Source organism: Pleurodeles waltl, chromosome 12 (assembly GCF_031143425.1).
Source record: "Pleurodeles waltl isolate 20211129_DDA chromosome 12, aPleWal1.hap1.20221129, whole genome shotgun sequence".
In the NCBI taxonomy this organism is placed as follows: domain Eukaryota; kingdom Metazoa; phylum Chordata; class Amphibia; order Caudata; family Salamandridae; genus Pleurodeles; species Pleurodeles waltl.
This window is the reverse complement of record NC_090451.1, coordinates 435,384,014-435,406,804: the sequence shown is the minus strand read 5'-3', so window position 1 is coordinate 435,406,804 and position 22,791 is coordinate 435,384,014. Positions and strand designations below refer to the sequence as shown.

The following is a 22,791-nucleotide window of genomic DNA, read 5'->3' as shown; positions in this document are numbered from 1 at the left end:
TTTCTTGTCTTTTCGAAGCAGGGGCAGTCCTCAGAGGATGTCGAGGTCGCTGGTCCCTTTGGAAGGCGTCGCTGGAGCAGGATCTTTGGAAGGCAGGAGACAGGCCGGTGAGTTTCTGGAGCCAAGGCAGTTGTCGTCTTCTGGTCTTCCGCTGCAGGGGTTTTCAGCTGGGCAGTCCTTCTTCTTGTAGTTGCAGGAATCTAATTTTCTAGGGTTCAGGGTAGCCCTTAAATACTAAATTTAAGGGCGTGTTTAGGTCTGGGGGGGTTAGTAGCCAATGGCTACTAGCCCTGAGGGTGGGTACACCCTCTTTGTGCCTCCTCCCAAGGGGAGGGGGTCACAATCCTAACCCTATTGGGGGAATCCTCCATCTGCAAGATGGAGGATTTCTAAAAGTCAGAGTCACCTCAGCTCAGGACACCTTAGGGGCTGTCCTGACTGGCCAGTGACTCCTCCTTGTTGCTTTCTTTGTTCCCTCCAGCCTTGCCGCCAAAAGTGGGGGCCGTGGCCGGAGGGGGCGGGCAACTCCACTAAGCTGGAGTGCCCTGCTGGGCTGTGACAAAGGGGTGAGCCTTTGAGGCTCACCGCCAGGTGTCACAGCTCCTGCCTGGGGGAGGTGTTAGCATCTCCACCCAGTGCAGGCTTTGTTACTGGCCTCAGAGTGACAAAGGCACTCTCCCCATGGGGCCAGCAACATGTCTCTGGTGTGGCAGGCTGCTGGAACTAGTCAGCCTACACAGACAGTCGGTTAAGTTTCAGGGGGCACCTCTAAGGTGCCCTCTGGGGTGTATTTTACAATAAAATGTACACTGGCATCAGTGTGCATTTATTGTGCTGAGAAGTTTGATACCAAACTTCCCAGTTTTCAGTGTAGCCATTATGGTGCTGTGGAGTTCGTGTTTGACAGACTCTCAGACCATATACTCTTATGGCTACCCTGCACTTACAATGTCTAAGGTTTTGTTTAGACACTGTAGGGGTACCATGCTCATGCACTGGTACCCTCACCTATGGTATAGTGCACCCTGCCTTAGGGCTGTAAGGCCTGCTAGAGGGGTGTCTTACCTATACTGCATAGGCAGTGAGAGGCTGGCATGGCACCCTGAGGGGAGTGCCATGTCGACTTACTCGTTTTGTCCTCACTAGCACACACAAGCTGGCAAGCAGTGTGTCGGTGCTGAGTGAGAGGTCTCCAGGGTGGCATAAGACATGCTGCAGCCCTTAGAGACCTTCCTTGGCATCAGGGCCCTTGGTACTAGAAGTACCAGTTACAAGGGACTTATCTGAATGCCAGGGTGTGCCAATTGTGGATACAATGGTACATTTTAGGTGAAGGAACACTGGTGCTGGGGCCTGGTTAGCAGGGTCCCAGCACACTTCTCAGTCAAGTCAGCATCAGTATCAGGCAAAAAGTGGGGGGTAACTGCAACAGGGAGCCATTTCTTTACAGTTGCTTACAAATATTTTTTGCATTATCAAATGAACTTTCACACAGTGCATGGATGTTCAGTGCGTTGGGCCTCTATCTGCTGACTGAAACAAACCATACAACCTTGACATGTTTTCTCTCTGGGCCACTCTCTGGGCCACTGGAATTTTGCCAAAGGATAAGGGCAATTAAGGTGGCTTTTCTTTATCTGAAGTAAGTTGCTGCCAAATACATAAATCCCTCTATGAAAGGCTGTGGTGAAAGTTCATATTTTATTTGCTAGTCACTGGGTCAAAAGGCTGTGCAAGCAAAAAAAGACTTGGACAAATCTGGTGCCAGGAAAAAATGTTTATTGGGCACATCTAAGACTCACACGCACCCATACACACACACTGCTGCTGGGAACAAGGTGTGGGCAAGGAGAAGGAGCGGGCACTTTTAGAGTCAGGTAAGCGGTCCACTATAGGTGGGAAGTATATGCCACCCTATGAAGTAGGGACACACTTATTTTAAAGCACAATGTTATCTTCTAATTTATTTTGTTGATCCAATTACAGTTTGTAACGCGCAATGTGTATGACTTTTCCCTTTAACTGGCATGATTTAAATGTGTTGCTTTGAGGGAATATTTGTTTTGGGGCACTATCAAATGAAATCCCCGTGAAACTACTGTGGTAACGCACGAGTGGCATCTTCTGATCCTTGCTCCGTTTTTTGTCTTCCTAGACAGTCAAGTCCAAACGGTCCCATTGGAGTCGCAACTCAACTGGGAAACTGCAATACCGAATATATAAGGTTTTATATCGTGATATGAGAACGGCAAAAATGATCAGTGGCAAATGTATTCTTCTCGCGTGTCTGATTTTTGATTTGTGGTTATCATCGATTTCTGCAGATGGTAAGTAATGTTTTTTTGCATCACGTCTTTGTTGATTTATGCTTGTTTATTTGCTGCGTAAGTTGGACCATACATCAGCTCGTCCCATGGCACATCTCATAAGAGGGTGTGTAAAAGAACAAACACTGTCAAAGCAAATACGTCTGGCTCGTATATAATGCATGCACACAACATGCAGGCAGCGAAGGATATCTACATATCATATAACCATGATTTTCATGTATATGTGGATCAAAACACCTACAGTCATCCATGAAGAAACGAACATCAGCGCACATGGATATGGGATTGATGCACACAAAGAAACTATTGGCCAGATTCACAAAGGTAAACTTAGACTAAAAGTCTAAGTTTGGAAATAATGTCGAACTTTACTTGTAGTAAAGTTAGACTTCTGGTGTAACCTTAGAGTTAGACTTTAGGTGTGAGTTTAGAACAAAAGTCTAACTTTACTACAAGTAAAGTTAGGCTTTAGGTCTAAACATATACTTTTGGTGTAAACTTAGAGGTTTGGTCTGAGTTTACCTTTGTGAATCGGGCTCAATATCTTTAGGAGCACATACTGACAAAAATACAGACATTCATACAGGAACACACACATAAACAGCTTATAGTCTTGTTCTTACGCAGATAAATAGGAAAATATCTACAGACATCCACACATACACAAAGACAACAAACATATAAACAGGCATATATAATCACTACACGATTTGTGAAAACCAGCCCACAAAAGCACAGGCAGATAGATGGATTATGCCAGAGTGAGTGGGTGAATGTCAATGATTGCAATTGTCTAAGCGGATATATGGATGGTTAGATGAATCCATGAATGTGGGGCTGAATGGATGGATACTGTGCATGTACATGCGGAGTGTAGTATGGATGCGTATATGTGGATTGATGGAGAAATTAGTACATATGTGTGGATGGGTAGATACACAGATTGGAAGATTAATGTTTTGATTGATGCATAGGTGTGGGTGGATCAATGACTCGTTCATCTATTTATCCTTTCATGAGCTCACTCTTCATCTTGCTTGCCAGTTCATCCCCAATCATGCGCTCAAGCAATCATCCAGCATTCATCTATAAACACACTCACCCATGCACTTGCTTATCACATCTCCCACCAGACACTCACTCGCTCACCAATCAAATCTCCAACTGACGCTTTCATTCAGATAACTATTGCAATTCTCGTATTCATTCATACATAAAACCTGCACACAGAAACACACAAAACAATAAAGAAGAATTTTCACTTATGAAAAAGTCACTATCAGTTACTCTGTCAATGCTTGTTGTGAGAGGATTATTGTGCGTTATATATCATTAAGATGCTTAACCTTATTGATTTACATTTTTTTTAATGACCTCGATCTTCTCTTGAGTGTATTAAAATGCACTATCAAATACGAGTTAGCCTTTCCTGCCCAGATACTATCATTAAGATACTGCGTTATTACATGGGTGGTGTCAGAACATAGCAAGTTGCAGCCCTGTGCACCCTGCAGTTAGCATCCGCCCAGTTCTCCCTGGTTACAAGAAAAACCTACTCTACCTTTTTCCCTGTGATCGTCGATTTGTGATTTTTTGTGGTTTTAACCTACTTGCAGTTTGTAGTGGCCAGTCGTAAATAATGTTTTAACAAAGTTAATTAAAACCAACGCTAATCACATATTAGTATATTATGAACACTCAAACATGCTCTTGAGTTAAAATTTGAATACACAAAAAAAAAAATTGGTTTGTTCTAGTACTAAATCATTTCTTAAAATATTAGGCTTAAAAATGCTTACAGGCATAAAAAGACCTACTCAACTGGTTTCATCTTTGATTTTTGGTCTTAAGTTCTAGCACTCGCTTACATCCATGAAAAAGTGACAGTGCATCCTGGTTGCTAAAATAAAAACACAGTCAAATTCATAAAGTGAGATGACACATAATTTAAACTAATTTATTAATAACTAATAAGTAACTGATATACTAAGATTGACCATTTAGGTACTCATCAGCATGGAGGCATGTCGACAATGCCGGGCACACACTACCTACTCAGCTATTTTCTCCATTTCTTTATGGGCCTGAACCATGAATTTAGTCCCCCAAAAAGAAAACGGAATTGAAATACCACTTAACCAACTAATAACAGCCGGCCTGCATGAGCGTATGTTCAGTGACCTAAAAATATTTTTCAAGTGCCTTCTCCTATATTCTGACAATGCCGGGCACACACAAAAAACTTGTACAAGTTACTCTTGTTTGTACCCGCAAAGTCAACAAGAATGTGACTGTGCTTGCTGTCTCCATGAAGTGACCATGTCTTTGGTTTCCATCATACCAAATCACAAAAGCATAAATTGATTTTCAATGTCTGGGTAAACGGTACTGCTAGAAAATCCTGAGCCCATAGTGATTTGTATGATGTCAATATGGTCCAGGCATGTCGTCTTCTTGAGAGCGTGTGTTTGTCAGTGATTGGGGACAGCAACCTAGTGGCAGCATTTGCCTTCAGGTAAAACTCCACTTTACCCAGGCTCATGGCCCATGCTTCTTGCAAGCCTAGTTCCTTAATAGAGTTGTTTAAGTGATGACCCCATGTGCCTTTACCGTTACAACGCTGTTGCACCTCAATTTCAAACCAGCATAGGTTGTTGATGGTACTAGTCTCTGCTGCTCGCAATCTCCAACAAAATTTAATACAGGCACATTTACTCTGATGTTCATAATTTTTCAGACCAAATTCTAAGCGTACCTGAGCATGGATACTGAACGTAGGATCTGAAATACTGATTTAGAAGTCTTCATTTGAACTTGTTTATAGAAAGCTACTTCCTTAGCCAGCATTATCTTCGCCCCATAAGTAACAGTGGACATTAGCCAAGCTGGCATAACAAAAAGCAGACGATTATACGATGGGTGACTCAAGTTTCATTTTAATAATTTGAATCTGTAGGTCAAGGAGTGGACCTTTGCTTGAACAGCAGCAAGCTACAGTTTAAAGGTCAAGAGATGATCCATGGTGAAACCCAAGTATTTGTGTATAGACACAACCTCTACCTGTGTTCCATTAATGAACCACGCATAAGAATTGTACTTCATATCAACCAAATGGACAACCTTAGTTTTGCTCAAGTTCATTTCTAAACCTTGCTTAATAACATATGTAGTAAGTGTGTCAATGCTGTGCTGTAGTCCGACTGGTGTTTGACTGAGTAAAACTATGTCGTCTGCATACTGTAGCCATGCTATTCCTTCCCTGGCCAAAACAGGCGGATGACTATTTACGGGTGCAAGGGCGTCTGCCAAGTCTGTAAGGTATAACTTAAACAGCATAGGAGCTAGCACACATCCTTCATTTAATCCATTTGCGGTTTGAATTCTATTGGTGACTTGGCCACCCTCTCCAATTTTTACTCGCACCCAAGTACCCGAATATAAGTCCATCATTGCGTTCATTAGACTACAGGGAAGGCCCCAACCTTTCAATTTTCCCATAAGTGAGTTCTTGGCACACGGTCAAAGGCAGACTTCAGATCAATAAAACCCGCAAATAACCCACTGCTCTTGAGTTTGGCTTTAGTACCCAATAGAGCCAGTGCTGCCAGATTGATTGAGGCTCCCATTCCAGCTCTGAAGCCTGTCCGACTTTGTGGTAATAGTTGTCTTTCGTATAGCGATACCGTTAGTTGTTGCAATAGACAGGCTGCATACAGTTTGGCTTCCACATCGATCAAGGCTATTAGCCTATAATTTAAGGGGGGGGCAGGATTTCCTGTCTTCTACATCGGGTTGAAGATACTGCCTTTCCATGCGTCTGGAAGCCGCTTAGTACCCTGGAGATCAGTAAAAAGCAGCGCCGAATAGTAAGCCCAGTATGCAGTATCTCCTCTGAAAAGGGCACTTGGGATTCCACTCTGACCGGCTGCCCCTTCCAGTTTTAGATTCTTGATGAGGCCTGTCAGCTGTTCAATTTCTATGTTCATTAGAGTGTGTTCTTGTTCAATATCAGACAGAGAGGAATCTGTTTTCAACTTCACTCTAAAGCCAAAGTTTGACGTACTTGGATTATGATGACTTGCGGCCCGAGAGTCCTTCTCCTTCCTGTGATGCTCTGGGAGTGAATACATTGTTGATACATGCACTTCCCACGTGGCTGCGTCTATACCTGCATTCACATGTCGATTATTACCCTGGCTCAGCCTATTCACAAATCGCCAAAGCTTTTTATTATTCTTCTGTTTGTTATACATAAGGCGCTTGGTTCACAGATCTTCATAATATCTCTGTTTTTCCATCCAACAATTTTTCTTGTATTTAACTCTTAGTTCAAGAAGCCTTGTTTTATCGGTGTTCTTTCCCCATCGAATATCCATTGCCACTTTTTTGTTTCACTAGAGACTTGGTTTTTTAATTTGCGCAGTGTTCTGTGGTACCATGGGTGCTCCACAAGGCCACCTTTAACATTCTTATTTGCCTCAATTGCCGTTATGAGAAGACGCTTTTTAATAGGGAATTTGTTCAATAAAGAGTCACATAAATACTACAAGCCTTCACCTGTTCTCCTGGATTCAGTTCTGCTTGTTCCTGCATTCTTAGTTTTTCTTTGAGTTCTTCACTAGACCCTGCACATGACCTTCTTTTGTTGTGCTGCACCAACTGCAATTTGCACCTTCTTCGTCCCCGTGTCCTGGGTGCTGCCTGGTTATCTGTGTGCTCTCTTCAGTGTTGGGAGCCCCCTCTGCCTCCTCAGTCTGAGTTGAGGCCAGGTCCCTCCTGGGTCCAGGCAGTGCCACTTTGATGCAAACCGGGACCTTGATTGAACTAAGGCTTCTTGAATGAATCCAGCGACGCAAACAGCCTGTAATCCAACTTCTTGACATGGGACATCTCCTGCACCATGCAGGAACCCGCAGCCATCTTCTTTGGTGCTCTTCTGCAGACTTCTTCTAACTGGAGAATCGTCTTTTGCACCATCTTCTAGGTTGGCAGGGGCTCCTGTCCTTCCTGGAAGCTTCTGATACTTCTGGACTTGGTCTCCTCTCTTCACAGGTCTTCGGGTCCAGGAATCCACCATTTGTTGCTTGCAATCTTGCTTGTTTCGTGCAATAACTCTTATCACGACTTATGGTGTGTCCTGAGGAAACCTGCAGTACTTTACTCCTACTTTCCTGGGCTCTGGGGTGGGGTATTTTACTTACCTTTGGTGTTCTCTTACACTCCCAGTGCCCCTCTACACACTACACTTGCCCAGAGGGGAATTCGTGATTTGCATTCCACTTTCTTAGTATATGGTTTGTGTTGCCCCTAAGCCTATTGCATTCTATTGTATTTTCTGTTTGCACTATTCTCTGACTATTTACTTACCTGATTTTGGTCTCTAGTGTGTATATATTGTGTATAATACTTACCTCCAGAAGGAGTATTGTCTCTAAGATATTTTTGGCCTTGTGTCACTAAAATAAAGTACCTTAATTTTTGGTAACACAGAGTATTGTCTTTTAATGTGTATAAGTACTGTGTAACTATAATGGTATTGCAGGAGCTTTGCATGTCTCCTAGTTCAGCCTAAGCTTCTCTGCTACAGCTATCTTCAGATAGCCTAAGCTGCTAGAACACTGCCTACATTTCACTAATAAGGGATAACTGGACCTGGTATAAGGTGTAAGTACCTTAGGTACCCACTACAAACCAGGTCAGCCTCCTACACCTCTCAGCTTCCTTGATGTGCCACAAGCCAGTGACTGTCGGGAGGCCGGGTCTCGCAATCTCGCAGTCTCTTTGTAGCTGCAGCTCCTTTGACTCCTTTATTTCCCCGTTTTTTTCAAACAATTACACCATGTCCCCCGTGCCCTCTATGCAATGGCCGCAGCGACAGCACCTGCGGCACCGCAGCACTTCTCCGTCTCCACTTTCTTGCGAGTCAGGAGGTCAGAGGTTGCTCACCACATGGTCCCTTGGAATGCTATGGCATGCGGCTGGCACTGCAGTCGGCACCGCGGCAACAGCGGCAGCATCCATGGCAGCACCTGCAGCAACACCCACGGCACCTAGGGCACTTGTCCCGTACCCGCAGCTGCCACTCCTCACTCCGCGCCTCGTCTCGCACTCGACTTCCTTGCCGCGAACCACCCGGCACGAACGTACACAGCGTGAACTGTGAACTCACTTAGGCCCGTATTTATACTCCGTTTGCGCCGAATTAGCGTCGTTTTTTTCGACGCAAATTCGGCGCAAAACTAACGCCATATTTATACTTTGGCGTTAGACACGTCTAGCGCCAAAGTATGGGCAAATAGCGTCATATTTTTGCGTGAACGCCTTCCTTGCGTTAATGAGATGCAAGGAAGGCGTTCCCGTCTAAAAAAATGACGGCGACGCAAATGCGTCGTATTTATACTCCCGGGCAAAAATCACGCCCGGGAGGTGGCGGGTCAAAAAACCCCGCATTTGCGCCACTATTTAACGCCTGGGTCAGGGTAGGCGTTAAGGGGCCTGTGGGCTCAAAATGAGCCCACAGGTGCCCTCCCATGCCCCCAGGGACCCCCCCTGCCACCCTTGCCCACCCCAGGAGGACACCCAAGGATGGAGGGACCCACCCCAGGGACATTCAGGTAAGTTCAGGTAAGTATAATTTTTTATTGTTTTAATTTTTTTTTGGTGGCATAGGGGGGCCTTATTTGTGCCCCCCTACATGCCACTATGCCCAATGACCATGCCCAGGGGACATAAGTCCCCTGGGCATGGCCATTGGGCAAGGGGGCATGACTCCTGTCTTTACTAAGACAGGAGTCATTTAAATGGCGTCTGGGCGTCGAAAAAAATGGCGCAAATCGGGTTGAGGCGATTTTTTTGCCTCAACCTGACTTGCCCCATTTTAAGACGCCCTAACGCCATTTTCCCCCTACGCCGGCGCTGCCTGGTCTACGTGGTTTTTTTCCACGCACACCAGGCAGCGCCGGTCTGCTAGCGCCGGCTAACGCCATTCCATAAATACGGCGCCCGCATGGCACTTCAGAATGGCGTTAGACGGCGCTAAATTTTTTGACGCTAAACTGTGTTAGCGCAGTTTAGCGTCAAAAAGTATAAATATGGGCCTTAGTTTTTAGTGGAAACCAATGGGTGAATGAGGAAAATAATACATTTCTGAAAAGTTGAGAAATTTGTAGTGTCAGCAATGGACATTTGTATACATTGCTCATGGTTTTTCCAAGGAAATTAATTGCTGAAATAAAAAACAATTAAAATAAGGTAAACAGTTAGAAATAGGCAATGCTGGCTGACTTACCAATATAATGCTACATCCATCAGACACTGTTGGTTCCAGAGAAATATAGTGCATGTAGTTTGTCCAACAACATGTTCTAACCAGAGCCAACAAACTGAGCTACAGCATATGATTTTCAATTGTGTCCAGACCATGCATCAATTCATATGTAAATTAATCAGTGAAAAATGGGTATATAGCAAACCTATGCATTTCTGAATTGTTCCCTAGATGCTTACATAGGAATAGTGGTTACCTGTACAACTCTGAATTTGGAGTTTTACATACTAACATAATTTACAGGGCAGGTTGTAAAACATGTTTTTTCTTGCCCACTGGTTTACATTTGGAAGCCAAACAAGGAAAGAAATTCAATTGATCATGATAAGCACTCTACTTCTCTATGTCCCCACACTTTTTCCAATAAAAATAGTACACTCAGCTGTTGGCTGGGCCTATCACCAGTGACATGAGAGGCCCCAAAACGCAACATGAAAGCATCTTGTTTTTATCATGTGTAAGAAATTAGGTTTCTGTTTACTGGGATGTGAGCACTGGTCAAGCAGAAGCCACAATCCTTGTCAGGGTAAGGCACAAGCAAACCCCAAATTAACCTGTGCTCATCCCACTTATTGCTCGTGACAGAGCAGTCTTGCTTTATTTAGGGACAATGTGTAAATTATTTGCGTAACACTTCAAACAGTAAAACAGTTGAAACACCACACAAAAAGACCTCACACCTAATTAGAACAAAAGAGCTTACTTTAATAAATAAAACAAGACTCAGACAACAAGAATCCAATTAGTAGAATGGAGTTATAACATTTTAAAGAATGAGTGTATAATAGCACCTAAATGCAGAAAGTTCCAAATGTGGATATCTGGTCACAATGGACTGGGTCAAAGTCAAAAGTCATGTCAACCACAATGGAGTGCAGCTTGGACACAGTCCCAGATTAGCCCTGCTGTACTTTTACCTTCTCACATTTTGTACCAAGAGTCCTGTACACGTTGGAGAGGGTCGCAGGGAGCAAGAACAGCATTGCGGGCTGTGGTCGACATGGCATGAAGAGCAGGCTAGGAGTCACGGACAAGAGGGCTGGTGATTCATGGTTGCTGTCCTCCACAGGCGATCAATGCTTTCTGTGTGAAGAGACAAGCTGGAGGTGGCGTGCGCTTAATTTTAGAGTGAGCGGTGCATTTCCAGTGGAAACCAGCCCTGTCCAGGTCGCAAAGAGCACAAAATCTTGATTGTACAGTCTGCTGAGCCAACCTGAGGGTCCATGACCTATGGGGCACCACCTGGGGTCAGGAACTTGCTGCGGTTGGGATTAGGAGCTGGTTGGGAAGTGCTTAATGTCTCTGAGGCTCAGATCAGGAACCCGCAGAGTAGACCTTGAAGTCACATCTGAAGGCCTGGGTTCAAGATGAAGTTACAGGTCCTGTTCTTCTTTCCCAGGAAAGAAGGTAGCAGGCAACAGAACAGCAAAGCAGGTAGCAGTTTCTTTAGAGCTTATGAGTGGTAGACCTTGTAGCAGCATAGCAGTCCTTCCTGGCAGAATATCAACAGGTCCATTAGTATACTGAAGAGTTGGTGTCTGATGTCCTTCTTCTATACCCTGGTGCCCTGGAAGGTGGGAGAAGCTACTAGACAGTTGCTTTGAAGTGCATGCAATTTCCTGCCTCCCCTGCCCTGGCTCCTAGCTGGCTGATGTGACAATGCAGGGTCATTACGACTTTGTGCAAAGGCAGAACTCAGCCCATTTGGGTGTAAGTGTTGCTGTGCTCAGCACTGCCTCCATCCTGACAGCAGATGTCCTACTCAATCACACCTAATCCTTCTATGGTGTCTGGATTGTCTGGAAGCAAAGCACAAAGTCTAACTGACAGTTACAACTAGTCATCTGACCCAGGATACGCAATAGGCACAAAAGGGCTAAGAGCAGAAAAATGTCAACTTTCTAAAAGTGGCATTTTTAAGATTGTGATAAAAACCCTACTTTATCACTAAGTAGGGCTTTTCACCCCAATTCCAAAGACATCAAACATGAACTGGTTATTGCTTCCCATTTCATAATTACACTTATAAAGTGTAATAAGGCAACTCCAATCTAATATGAGAGATAGTCATTGCAGTAGTGAAAAATTGATTTAAGAGTTTTTCATGACCAGGACATGTTAAACTTAATAGTAGATGTCCTACTTTTTAAATACATTGCATACTACCCTCTAGGCTATCTAGGGCTTACCTTAGGGTTGACCAATAGGTATTGAAAAGGAAGGTTGGAGCCTGGCAAAAGGTTTACTTTGCCAAGTCAACCTGGCAGTGCAAACTACACACAGGCTCTATAATGGCAGACCTGCAACATATTTTAAGGGTGAATTAAATTGATGGCACAATCAGTGCTGCAGGCCCACTAGCAGCATTTAATTTACAGGCCCAGTCGCACAGGTAGTGCCACTTTATTAGTCACTTGCAAGTAAATTAAATATGCCAGTTGGGTATGAGCCAATTCAACATGTTTTGAGGAGTGAGCACAAGCAGTTTAGCACTGGTTAGCAGTTCTAAGTCCAACAAAAATGAATCCAGTGAAAAGTGGAGGGCAAAGGCAAAATGTTTGGGGATGACCCTGCAGAAAGGGCTAAGTCCAACACCATGAAGATTGACCTAATTGGGAGATGTGGGTAGTTGTGGTATTTGAGCCCAGGCTTGGCCACAACTGAGGGAAAACTAGGATCCCAGTAATTTGGAAAAAATATACTTAGGGTAGTCTAGGGTGGTGTAGATTGCATGGATACCACTACCTTTTCCTACCCACAATGTCCTGCAAACCTCAAACTTTGGCTAAAATCACACATTTTTGTCACATTTCTGTGAGGGAAGGTAAGCATTCCCATACTTCCTCCACAAAAATGGTACCCTACTTGTGTGTTTAGGCCTAGCACTGGCAACATAGTAGGCCCCAAAACAATATGAAGACACCAAGTTTTCATCACGAAAACTGACCCATTTGGGTGATGTGGGTAGCAATAGTATTTAGGCCCGGGCTTGGTGCCACTTAAGAAAACCTTTTAATGCCAAACAGGTCTGGAAATTAGACACCAGGGACATCTAAAATGGTGTCACTTGTGTAAATCCCACTACGCCTTCTAACCCTGAAAACATCAGACTTTGCTAAAATCAGCATTTTCCTCACATTTTTGTGAAGTTAAGTCCCTGAGTTTGAGGGGGTGAAAGGGTTCTACACAATTCCTACAAATCAGTATTCCCACACTTCTTTTGATAAAAAACACCACACCACACATAATGGTATCTATGGAAACCACACCACCTTGGATTTGGCGGGGTCTCTAATAAATGCCCAGGGTTTGATTGGTTATTTGGTTGAATCTGGCAAAGAGCCCAAACAGTGTTTCCATTCACCATGGCAAAGAGGAAATTTGGAGTGCATGCACTAGTGCCCAGTTCCATTTGTGCAGAGTAGAAAGACTGTTGGGTGCTTTAACAGTGGGGGGCTCGAATGTCATTCCTGATGCTTGGGAGGATCGCCCTCTACCTATATTTTCTTCTAACAAAGATATCCTTGATTACTGGTGGGCTTTCTGTCACCTTGAGGGCAAATGGGGTAATCCCTCCATTCTGCCTCTTGGTCGGGGGTGACTGTTGAGGCCTGATGTCTGAGTGGACCGCCAGCACCCTATAAAAATTTTTAATTGTGTCTAGTAGGTTTCTTCCCCTTGGGGGGAATGATTAGGGATAAACCACACAATCTGCCCTGCTGAGGGTGGAAATACTGTTGTGCCCTTTCGGAGGCTGGATGCACAGCATGATGCCAGGGTGGACCACCCAACACTATTTTTTTTAATTACCTGCCCTTGTGCCTAGTGGACTATTTGTCACAGTAGAGGGAAAGAAAGACTATTGTGACCATTGATGGCACAATGCCAAGGTGGGCCACCTCCACCCCATTGTATTGGCCAATGGGAAAGAGGTACATGATTCTTTATGACTTTATGTGGGTGCACTGGAATTAGTTTATTCCCTTGTATATCAAAGGATTGTGTGCCTGTTTTCTGCTTGAAATGAGTCAGAGAATAGCAAGAAGAGAGATAGATGACAACTGCCAAGAGTTTACTTAATGTAGTAATAGTTTGTAAAAGTGACAGATGAAAACAACAGCGTGGTTTGAGGTTTTATATTGTGGACTGGTCTGTGTCAAAAATATGTTAAGTGAAAACAGGCTTGTCAGAAGCTTATATAGAGCCCAAGGAATTTTGTGGGAGAGACCCACTCTGGTTTATAATCCTACCTCATAATTATAGCAAAACATTTGCTGGGAATAGAAAACATAGTACTGGCACCAACTAGTTTTGTGGCCACTTTAGCTGCAATATAGCAATACAAGTTAGGTCAGCTTTTTAGATTAATCAGCACACGCTATCTGGTTGAGAAAGACTAAGCCAGTGCAAAATCAAGCAACATTACACAATTCAACCAATTTTAGCACTTGAGAACTGGAACAATGAAAATGGCCAGAACACGAGTAGCTATTATTCACAACATTTGTATATTTTATTGTTATTTTTTTTGCAAAATGGTGTCTTTGCCTCTAAAATTGATGCATAGACTCATCCAATGCTAAGATATAGGACTGAAACTTGGTTTTGCATCTTATGTCATTTCAAGTAATTTTGCATAGTTTTTATGGAATACAAAAAGAAATTACGTGAATTTAGCACACCCCTATGAAAGACCTGTTGTGGGTTTACCAAGAACTTACAATGGGTTTACATTCCACCCATCGCTTACCATTGATATGCTTTGTCTCTCTTATTTTCTTGCTTCTTATTCGATTACTTTCATTCCCGAAGCTTGTGTATTTTCCCTCAAAGCGTAACCTCTCTGCCATCATTTTCCTTTCCTGACTTGAATCTTTCCATTGCTCTCTTTTAGGGATCCCATTTTGTTTGGTTAGGTACTCTATATGAGTGCATATTTTTTCCTTCTCATTTTCATGCGTGCCTCTGCCCAACTATACCCCTTTCCCCATCCAACACGCACTCCTTGTTGATCTCTCCCACATGTGCTTTGAGGGGTAATGCAGTCCCATTACAAAATGAACTAGTGTGATAAACAAGCACTGGTAAAACCAATAAAGGGAAATATGGGTATTTTATGGTTTAGGTATGCGTATTGGTAAAGAGAGGTAAAGGTTATTTTAGAGCTCAGTAGTGGTAAAGGAAGGTATGGGTAATTTTAGGTTTCAGGGTATATATATATATATATATATATATATATATATATATATATATATATGTATATCTATATATATATATATATACATACATGTATATATACACATACATATATATATATATACACATACATATATATATATATATATATATATATATATATATATATATATATATATATATATATATATATATACATCAGCACTGCTGACACCTCTTAAACCGCCTTACTGCCTCCCAACTCCCATGCATAAGATTTAGGACACTTCTGATCCAGTGGCACAGAGAGATGTGTTTTGGCTGTATAACAGCCTTTTTCAAACTGAAAGGGGCCATTTTGTTCCCATATAAATACTCTGACAAAGTATAGACATAGTAAATATACTGTAAAATTCACAATTGCAATATTTGCTTCACCTACACAATTCATGTCATATATATTTGGTTTGGAACAGTTACTGTGTGTAGAAACATTTTTAATCATATGTGCGGTATCAATCACATTCTAAATACTATTAGTCACATCATGCCTCATATATGAACCCAAATGGGTAAGTAAAAGCAATAAGCAGCTAACAATATTGGTATGATCAGCACGAGTCGTAATGCTGCATGACACTTAGTTAACATTTCAAATGCAATACGTTTATACAATTTATGTTTTTAGATTGTATTTTGAATAATATACAGTTCCCTGCCTTAGGGCTTTACAGGCCTTCCTTAGGGGATACTTACATATATTGTTAACAGAAGTGGGGGGCTTTGCCTTAGTTGAACTACTGTTACCACTGCCCTTCCAGTCTGCAGTGGCATGGGGCCATTTTGTACATTGTAGTGCACAGGGTGGCACAAGCAGTGCTGCAGCCCTGGGTGGGCACTCTTCCTTACATGCCCTAGGTACCACATTTTATGGATTTATAAGTCAGTCCATTTGGGGTTAGTCAATTTGACATATACTTTGTTATGGGTTTGAACTCTGGCACTGAGGGATGGTTAGCAGGCCTCAGTGCACTCTCAAAGTCCATAGACCAGTAGCATCATTCCAAAAATGTGGGGTGACCATGGAAAAAGAGGCATTTCCTTACAATTGGCATATATCCGAATTTAGGTGTTAAAAAATAGCACACATTAACCACTATATATGAATAGAAATTAAAGTTTTTTTCTGAAGGCTAACAGAGGTTTAGACAGTGAGTGATCCCACTTAAGCCTCCTCTCAATGTTATCTCAACGTGTAACTTTCACTTACACAGGACAATAGTGTTTCTTCCACAACCGCTTGAAAATCACAAAACTTGTTTTTCCTGGTAAAGTGAGCTATTCATAAGGAGGTTTCCATCTGGGTAATTCTCATCCTGTGGGTTGAGAGTGCACCTTCCAAGCTGGGAATGTACTGTAGGTTTGTGAGCAAAGCAATCACAAAGTTACATGTTTGTCAGTTGTCACAAAAAATATTTCCCATCCTTTCTTCACACTGCACAAGTTCAGAGATAAACAACAGGAGTAGGGCCCGTCTGGAAACCCAAAGCAGCCCTTGCATTTTTGTCCGACCAGCCCGTTGGGGGCGGAGGAATTGGGTACAAGCGTGAGGCGCTGCTGCTTTTGTTACTGGAGGATGATATTGCAGCAGTGTTACAAAACTGCCCCCCAGTAACAAAACCAAAACCACTGCTGCAAAACGGGCCATCACCCTTCCAGCCTCCCGGGAAAAAGCCCGATGACGGCTACGGCCAGTCTGTCCCTGAACAGCAGTAAATCTCTTGCAAGTGTGGGAAGATGAAGAGAACATCCACAAAATTGGTAGGGATGTAGGGAGAGCGGTACCCAAATAGTCTCCAACTAAATGTCCTATGATTCTTGTTTCGAATATCTTGAAAACCTGGCTACAGTTTAGTATGACAGGGCCAGTCCTACTTTAAAAGAACACCGTTTGTGCACAAATGTCCATCACACGGAATTATCAGACATTATCCACAAGTATAAAACCAATTTCTTGCTCTTAATGTAAACATGGAGCCACCTCCCTACAAACTGTTGTGAAACATTTACTAATGCACGGTTGCACTGTCCCATGTCATCTGTCAACTGCCAAGATTTCCAGATCCACATGTGAGGTGCTGCTCCAAACCACGTGTTTTTCTTTAAATTCTCAAACTTGTAGTCCTTTCTTATAATGGAATAAACAAGAATACAACTCCCAGGAGTCAGAAAAAAAAACGGGCCTAGCACTCAATGCATGGTCCTGGGAAACTTGACAGGGCTGCTATGTTTCGTAAGGCTCTGCAGCAACATGTGTAGTTTTATGGAGTAATCACAAAGCAGGAGTAGAGAATACACCTTCTGTTACCTGGACAGAGAAGCACACAATACACTGGGGAATTTGGTCTGAGGATCAGGTTCTGCATATCTGACTACAGAAGACATATCCATCCATAGGGAAAATAGGAGATTAACTGTCAAGATGATAAGATGTACAGGAGCACACACACTGCTGATACGGCGCATTGCCCTGGTCTCTGTAACCACAAAACTTTAACTAGGTGTTACAGTTGCATTACAGGAATGTGTGCCTGATCACAATTAATGCACTACCACCATCACAGACGCAAACTCATGCCAGCCCTGGTCAGCGCACTAGTGAAATTAGCCTGCCTGTCTGTCACTCTGCAGGTGGTGACCCAACCTATGTTTGAAGGTACAGAGATGCCCCTGCAGGTGGGTGAGTGAGTGATGGCATCACAGGGGCGTAGGAGACAATACATTTCTGGGGGGGGACAGGGACAGCCTTGGGGACTTTCAATCAACCCTATACAAATCGCTCGTTGTTTACGAACTGCAGGCTCCGATAAATATACACAATCATATATATTGGAAGTGAAATAGGGAGAAAGGAAGGCATGTTTTCACAGTCTGAAAGTATATTTTATTGTTATTTACATTCACAAAGTAATTAGCTCAAATGTGAAAATAACATGTTGATTAACCTTGCATCTTCATGCACCAAGCAAATCAAGGTAGTAGGGTAAAAAGGAAGAACATACCCTTTGCGCCCCACACCCATCATGCCCTTCACCTCATGCCAATTGGAACCGCACTGGAGAGATCAAAAGCGATTAGGTACAACAGTTGTAAACTGTGCTCGGAAACCATAGTTCTAAGAACACTTCTACTCCTGTGTGTGATCTTGGGAAGCTCAGCTTCACATCAGTCATAACTAGAAGCATTTCAACTGAAGAAGCTCTTGGAGTTACAGTCTATATAAAGATGGATTCTCTTATCTCTGTATAAACTGCAGTCACCAATTTCTTTAGAAACGGCTGTTTGTGATGCACCAAGTCACAGCGTGTAAAGAAAAGACATTCACTGATTATAAAGAAAAGACATCAGAAAATGACTATGATAGGGTTATTACAGTCGAGTTCTGACATTACAATGCCTTCTGCCAGAGCTAGCAGCCAAGGTAAAAGGCAGATCAGGTCACAGAGCATAATTAATGCAGCTGTTTAAAGCAAAAAATGGAATGTTGCTTTTCTTTCTTCTGCTCTACTTTAATAGCTTGGAATGACAGAAGCTAAGTTTTTAAGTGGCTTGTGGGAAAGTTGGTTGTGTGACCATGTATTATATGGGGTAAAATCCCCCCAGTGTACATAAGGATATTGCAAGTCACCTTAAAGTTCATACCTTATAAACAAGCATTGGCAACGCCAATAGATCTCGAATATGCAAGTTCTATTGCCTTTGCCAATGTGTTTTAGCCATGCTGTACACTAGTGAAACTACTATTCAGCATGGCTCAAAGTTAATGGCATAAAGGAGAATGATGTGTCATCGACTGGTGTGGCGTAGTATCATGGAGTAAGAAGAGTGTCCTAGAATGGAGCAGTAAACTAACTTGAAAGGAACAGGGGTCCCTTAAAAAAATGCAACACCACACCCATAAACAATGATATTAAAGTAGTATGTAAATGGAATGTTTTATGCATTTATTCAATCAAAATATAAAAGATCATCTGTAGTAGGAAAACATCAACAGGGGAAATCGAGAAAGACTGGTATTCGGGCATTACACAAGATATCTGGATGACCCAATGTCGCCAATTACAAGAAAAATTTAAAAAGTTACCTATATAGTACAGTAGTTTGGAGGAGGCTGGCCTGGTTTGTAGTGGGTACCTATGGTACTTACACCTTATACCACGTCCAGTTATCCCTTATTAGTGAAATGTAGGCAGTGTCTAGACACCAGGCTCTCTAGGGGTGGCTCTAGCCAAGGCTTATCTAAGAGACATACAAAGCTCATGCAATACCACTGTAGTCACACAGTACTCACACACATGAAAGAAAATACTCAGTGTTACAAAAATAAAGGTACTTTATTTTAGTGACACAAATTCCAAAAATACCATATAGGCTATACTCCCTTAGGAGGTAAGTAATACAACAATTATATACACTAGTATACAGCAATAGCAATAAAAACAGTTAGAAAACAGTGCAATTAGTGAAAATCACAATGGTTAGAAATGGGCCTAGGGGAAACACAAACCATGTACTAAGAAAGTGGAATGCGAATGTCGGTTTCCCACCTAGGCAAGTGTGGTGTGTAGAGGGGCGCTGGGAGTATTAGAAAACACCAAAGGTAAGTAATAGAACCCACCTCAAAGCCCAGGAAAGCAGGAGTATATCACAGTAACTTTCCTAGAACACACAAGAACACGAGAAAGAAGATAATACAAGAACCAGAAGATACTTCAAGACACAAAGGGTGGATTCCTGGACCTAAAGACCTGTGGAAGAACGGGACTAAGTCCAAGAAGCACAGAAGAGTCCAGGGAGGACAGGAGCCCCTGCTAACCCGAATCAAGGTGCAAAAGAAGAGCCACGGGTGAAGAACAACAGTCAGTACTGCACACAAGAAGATGGATGCGGGTTTGTGAAGATGATATCCCACGCCGGATGGATGATTACAGTCTGGTTTGCCTCGCTGGATTCCACCAACAAGCCTTGGCACAGGCAAAGCTCATGGTTAGTGGAAAATGGCACTGCCCGGGACCAGGAGGGACCTGGTGGACTCTACCCAGGAGGAGAAGTCAGAGGGGGCTCTCAGCAACTCAGAGAGACCACAGAATACCAGCCAGCACACACAGGAGTCCCCCGGCATGGGGACAATGGAGTTGCAAAAGGAGGCCCACGCAGCACAAAAACAAAGGATCCCACTCCACCAGAGAACCACTCAGGAGCTGTGCATCTCAGGAAGGAGTGCTGGGGGCCGGAGCTACATTGTGCACAAAGAATTTCATAGAAGGATGCCACATGCCTTGGCAACTGAAAACCATGTGGTGCACAGGGTACTGTCTTGCGTGAGAAGGCAAGCTCTTACCTCCACCACAGTTGGACAGTAGGATGTCAGGACCATCGGGACCACTTCAGTCTACCACCCGTGATGCAGGATCCATGCAACTCGTCAGGAGAGGGGACCCATGCAGATGGTCATTGTTGCAGAGAGGTGCCTGCTGAAGCAGGGGAGTGACTCCTTCACTCCAAGGGAGATTAGTTCATTCTTCTGGTGCAGATTGAAGACAGGCTGTCCTCTGAGGATGCACAACCAGGAAACAGTTGCATTTGCTGGCAAGAGCTGAAGATACAATGTTGCAGAAGTCGTCTTTGCTTCGTTGTTGCAGTTTGTGGAGTTGCTGGAGGATCCAGATGCAGTTTCTTCATTGAGAAGGTGAAGTAAAGGATGCAGAGGATTCCTGCTGGAGTCTTGCAATCTGAATTTGAAGAACCTCCCAAAGGAGAGACCCTAAATAGCCCTGAAAGGTGGACTGGTCAGCTAAACAGGTAAGCACCCATCAGAGGACGGCTCTGACACCACCTGCTGGCACTGGCCACTCAGATGCTCCCAGAGTTCGCTGCCAAGTTGGAATCCAAGATGGCAAAACCCAGGGACCCTCTGGAGGAGCTCTGAGCACCACACCTCGGGTGGTGATGGGCAGGGGAGTGGTCACTCCCCTTTCCTTTGTCCAGTTTCGTGCCAGAGCAGGGACTGGGGGTACCTGAACCGGTGTAGACTGGATTATGTAAGGAGGGCACCAAATGTGCCCTTCAAAGCATTTCCAGTGGCCTGGGGAAGGAAGCTACCCCTTCCAAACCTATTTCCAAAGGGAGAGGGTGTAACACCCCTCTCCCAAAGGAAAACATTTGTTCTGCCTTCCTGGGCTTGAGCTTCTCAAGCAACAGGAGGGCAGAAACCTGTCTGAGAGGTGGCAGCAGCTGGGGCTGCCTGGAAAACCTCAGAAGGCTGGATTGGCAATAATGGGGGTCCTCTAAGGAGCCCCCAGAGTGCATGAAATCACACAACCAATGCTTGCAAAAGCCTTGGGGTATGATTCCAACATGTTTGATACCAAACATACCTATGTTTGGAGTTACCATTATGTAGCTGGGAATAGGGAGTGACCTATTTCCAGTACACGTGTAAAATGGCATCCCGCACTCCTGAAGTCTGGGAAAATGGTCCTGGAGGTCGTGGGGGCACCTCTGCTAGTGCAGGGGGGACCCTCACACACAGGTACTCTGCACCCTGTCCTCAGGGCTGGAGGGCCTGCTATAGGGGTGACTTATAAGTGACCTGGTGCAGTGTAACTGGCAGTGAAAGGGTGCATGCACCTTTTCACGCAGGCTGCAATGGCAGTCCTGCAGAAGCCTTTGCATGGGCTCCCTATGGGTAGCAAAAGAAACGCTGCAGCCCATAGGGATCTCCTGGAACCACAATGCTCTGGGTACCTAGGTACCATATACTAGGGACTTATAAGGGGGCACCAGTATGCCAATCTTGGGTGAAATACTGGGTTTCCAGTATGCAACAACCAGAATTTAAGGGAGAGAGCATAACTACTGGGGTCCTGATTAGCAGGATCCCAGCAGACACACTCAAACACACTGGCAAACAGGCCAAATGTGGGGGTAACCAAGCTAGAAAGAGGCTACTTTCCTACAAGGTTAGCATCCACAATAATGATTTACAAGCTTTTATACACCCACTTTTACATAAATGACTCAAATAGTGAATCAAGAAGTCATTAGCTCATAGTACCTATGCTTATGCCAACTTATGTACAATATCACAAATTCAAGTCAAGGTTCTTTGCCCGATGATATTTCAATCCCCTAGACAAGTATCAGGATCATCCTAAGCCTTCGTTAAGCTTGAGTTAAAAGGGTTACAGAGTGCTTGTAACCAAAACGGCGAAGATAAATCTGACTCACGTCTCATGTGAGTGAGAAGGCAATCAATGGAGATCTGAATCACTAATCAAGCGCCAATGCCATAAAGTAGTAGTAAAGTGGAGTAGTGTCACAGTGTAATATAGTGTCAGAGAGTGGAGTGGCAGAGTGTCGTAGAGTGCAAAGGCATAAATAAGAGTGAACTGGAGTAGAGTGAAGTAAAGTAATGTGAACTAGCATATAGAAAGTTGGGTAGAGTGTTGTTGAGCATAGTACATTGTTGTATAGTGGAGTGGCATAGAGGGTTGTGCAGTGGCGTTGAGTAGAGTATTGTAGATTGAAGTGGCATAGAGTGGTGTGGAGTGGCATAGAGTGGAGTAAAGTGGAATGGAGTGGCGTATAGGGAGTTGTGTAGGGAGTTACAGAGTGGAGAAAGTGTTAGAGTTTAATGGAATAGAGTGTCGGAATCTAGTATCATGGAGTATAATGTCAGAGTGAAGTGTCATAGAGTGGAGTTGGGTGGTCTAGAGTGAAGTGGTATAGAGTACAGTGGTGCAAAGTAGATTGGTGTAGAGTGTGGTGGTATAGAGTGCGTTGGTTTTGAGTAAAGTGGTGTAGAGTGCATTGTCGAAGACTGCACTGGTTTAGCGTACAGTGCAGTAGCGTAGAGTGGTGAAGAGTAGAGGGGAGCAGAGTGGAGTGGCACAGCAT

At 43.7% G+C, this 22,791-nt stretch overlaps 1 protein-coding gene across 1 annotated transcript in view; it reads left to right on the top strand.

The window, feature by feature from the left end:
- The first annotated feature begins 1,789 nt into the window (after positions 1 to 1,789).
- LOC138267772 (cocaine esterase-like) overlaps positions 1,790 to 22,791 on the top strand; it is a 490,938-nt gene continuing 469,936 nt past the window's right edge. Inside the window, exons 1-2 of the mRNA XM_069216964.1 lie at positions 1,790 to 1,877; positions 2,156 to 2,327. Coding sequence (XP_069073065.1) covers positions 2,240 to 2,327 — 88 coding nt within the window. The 5' untranslated portion in view covers positions 1,790 to 1,877; positions 2,156 to 2,239. The remainder of the gene's footprint in view (positions 1,878 to 2,155; positions 2,328 to 22,791) is intronic.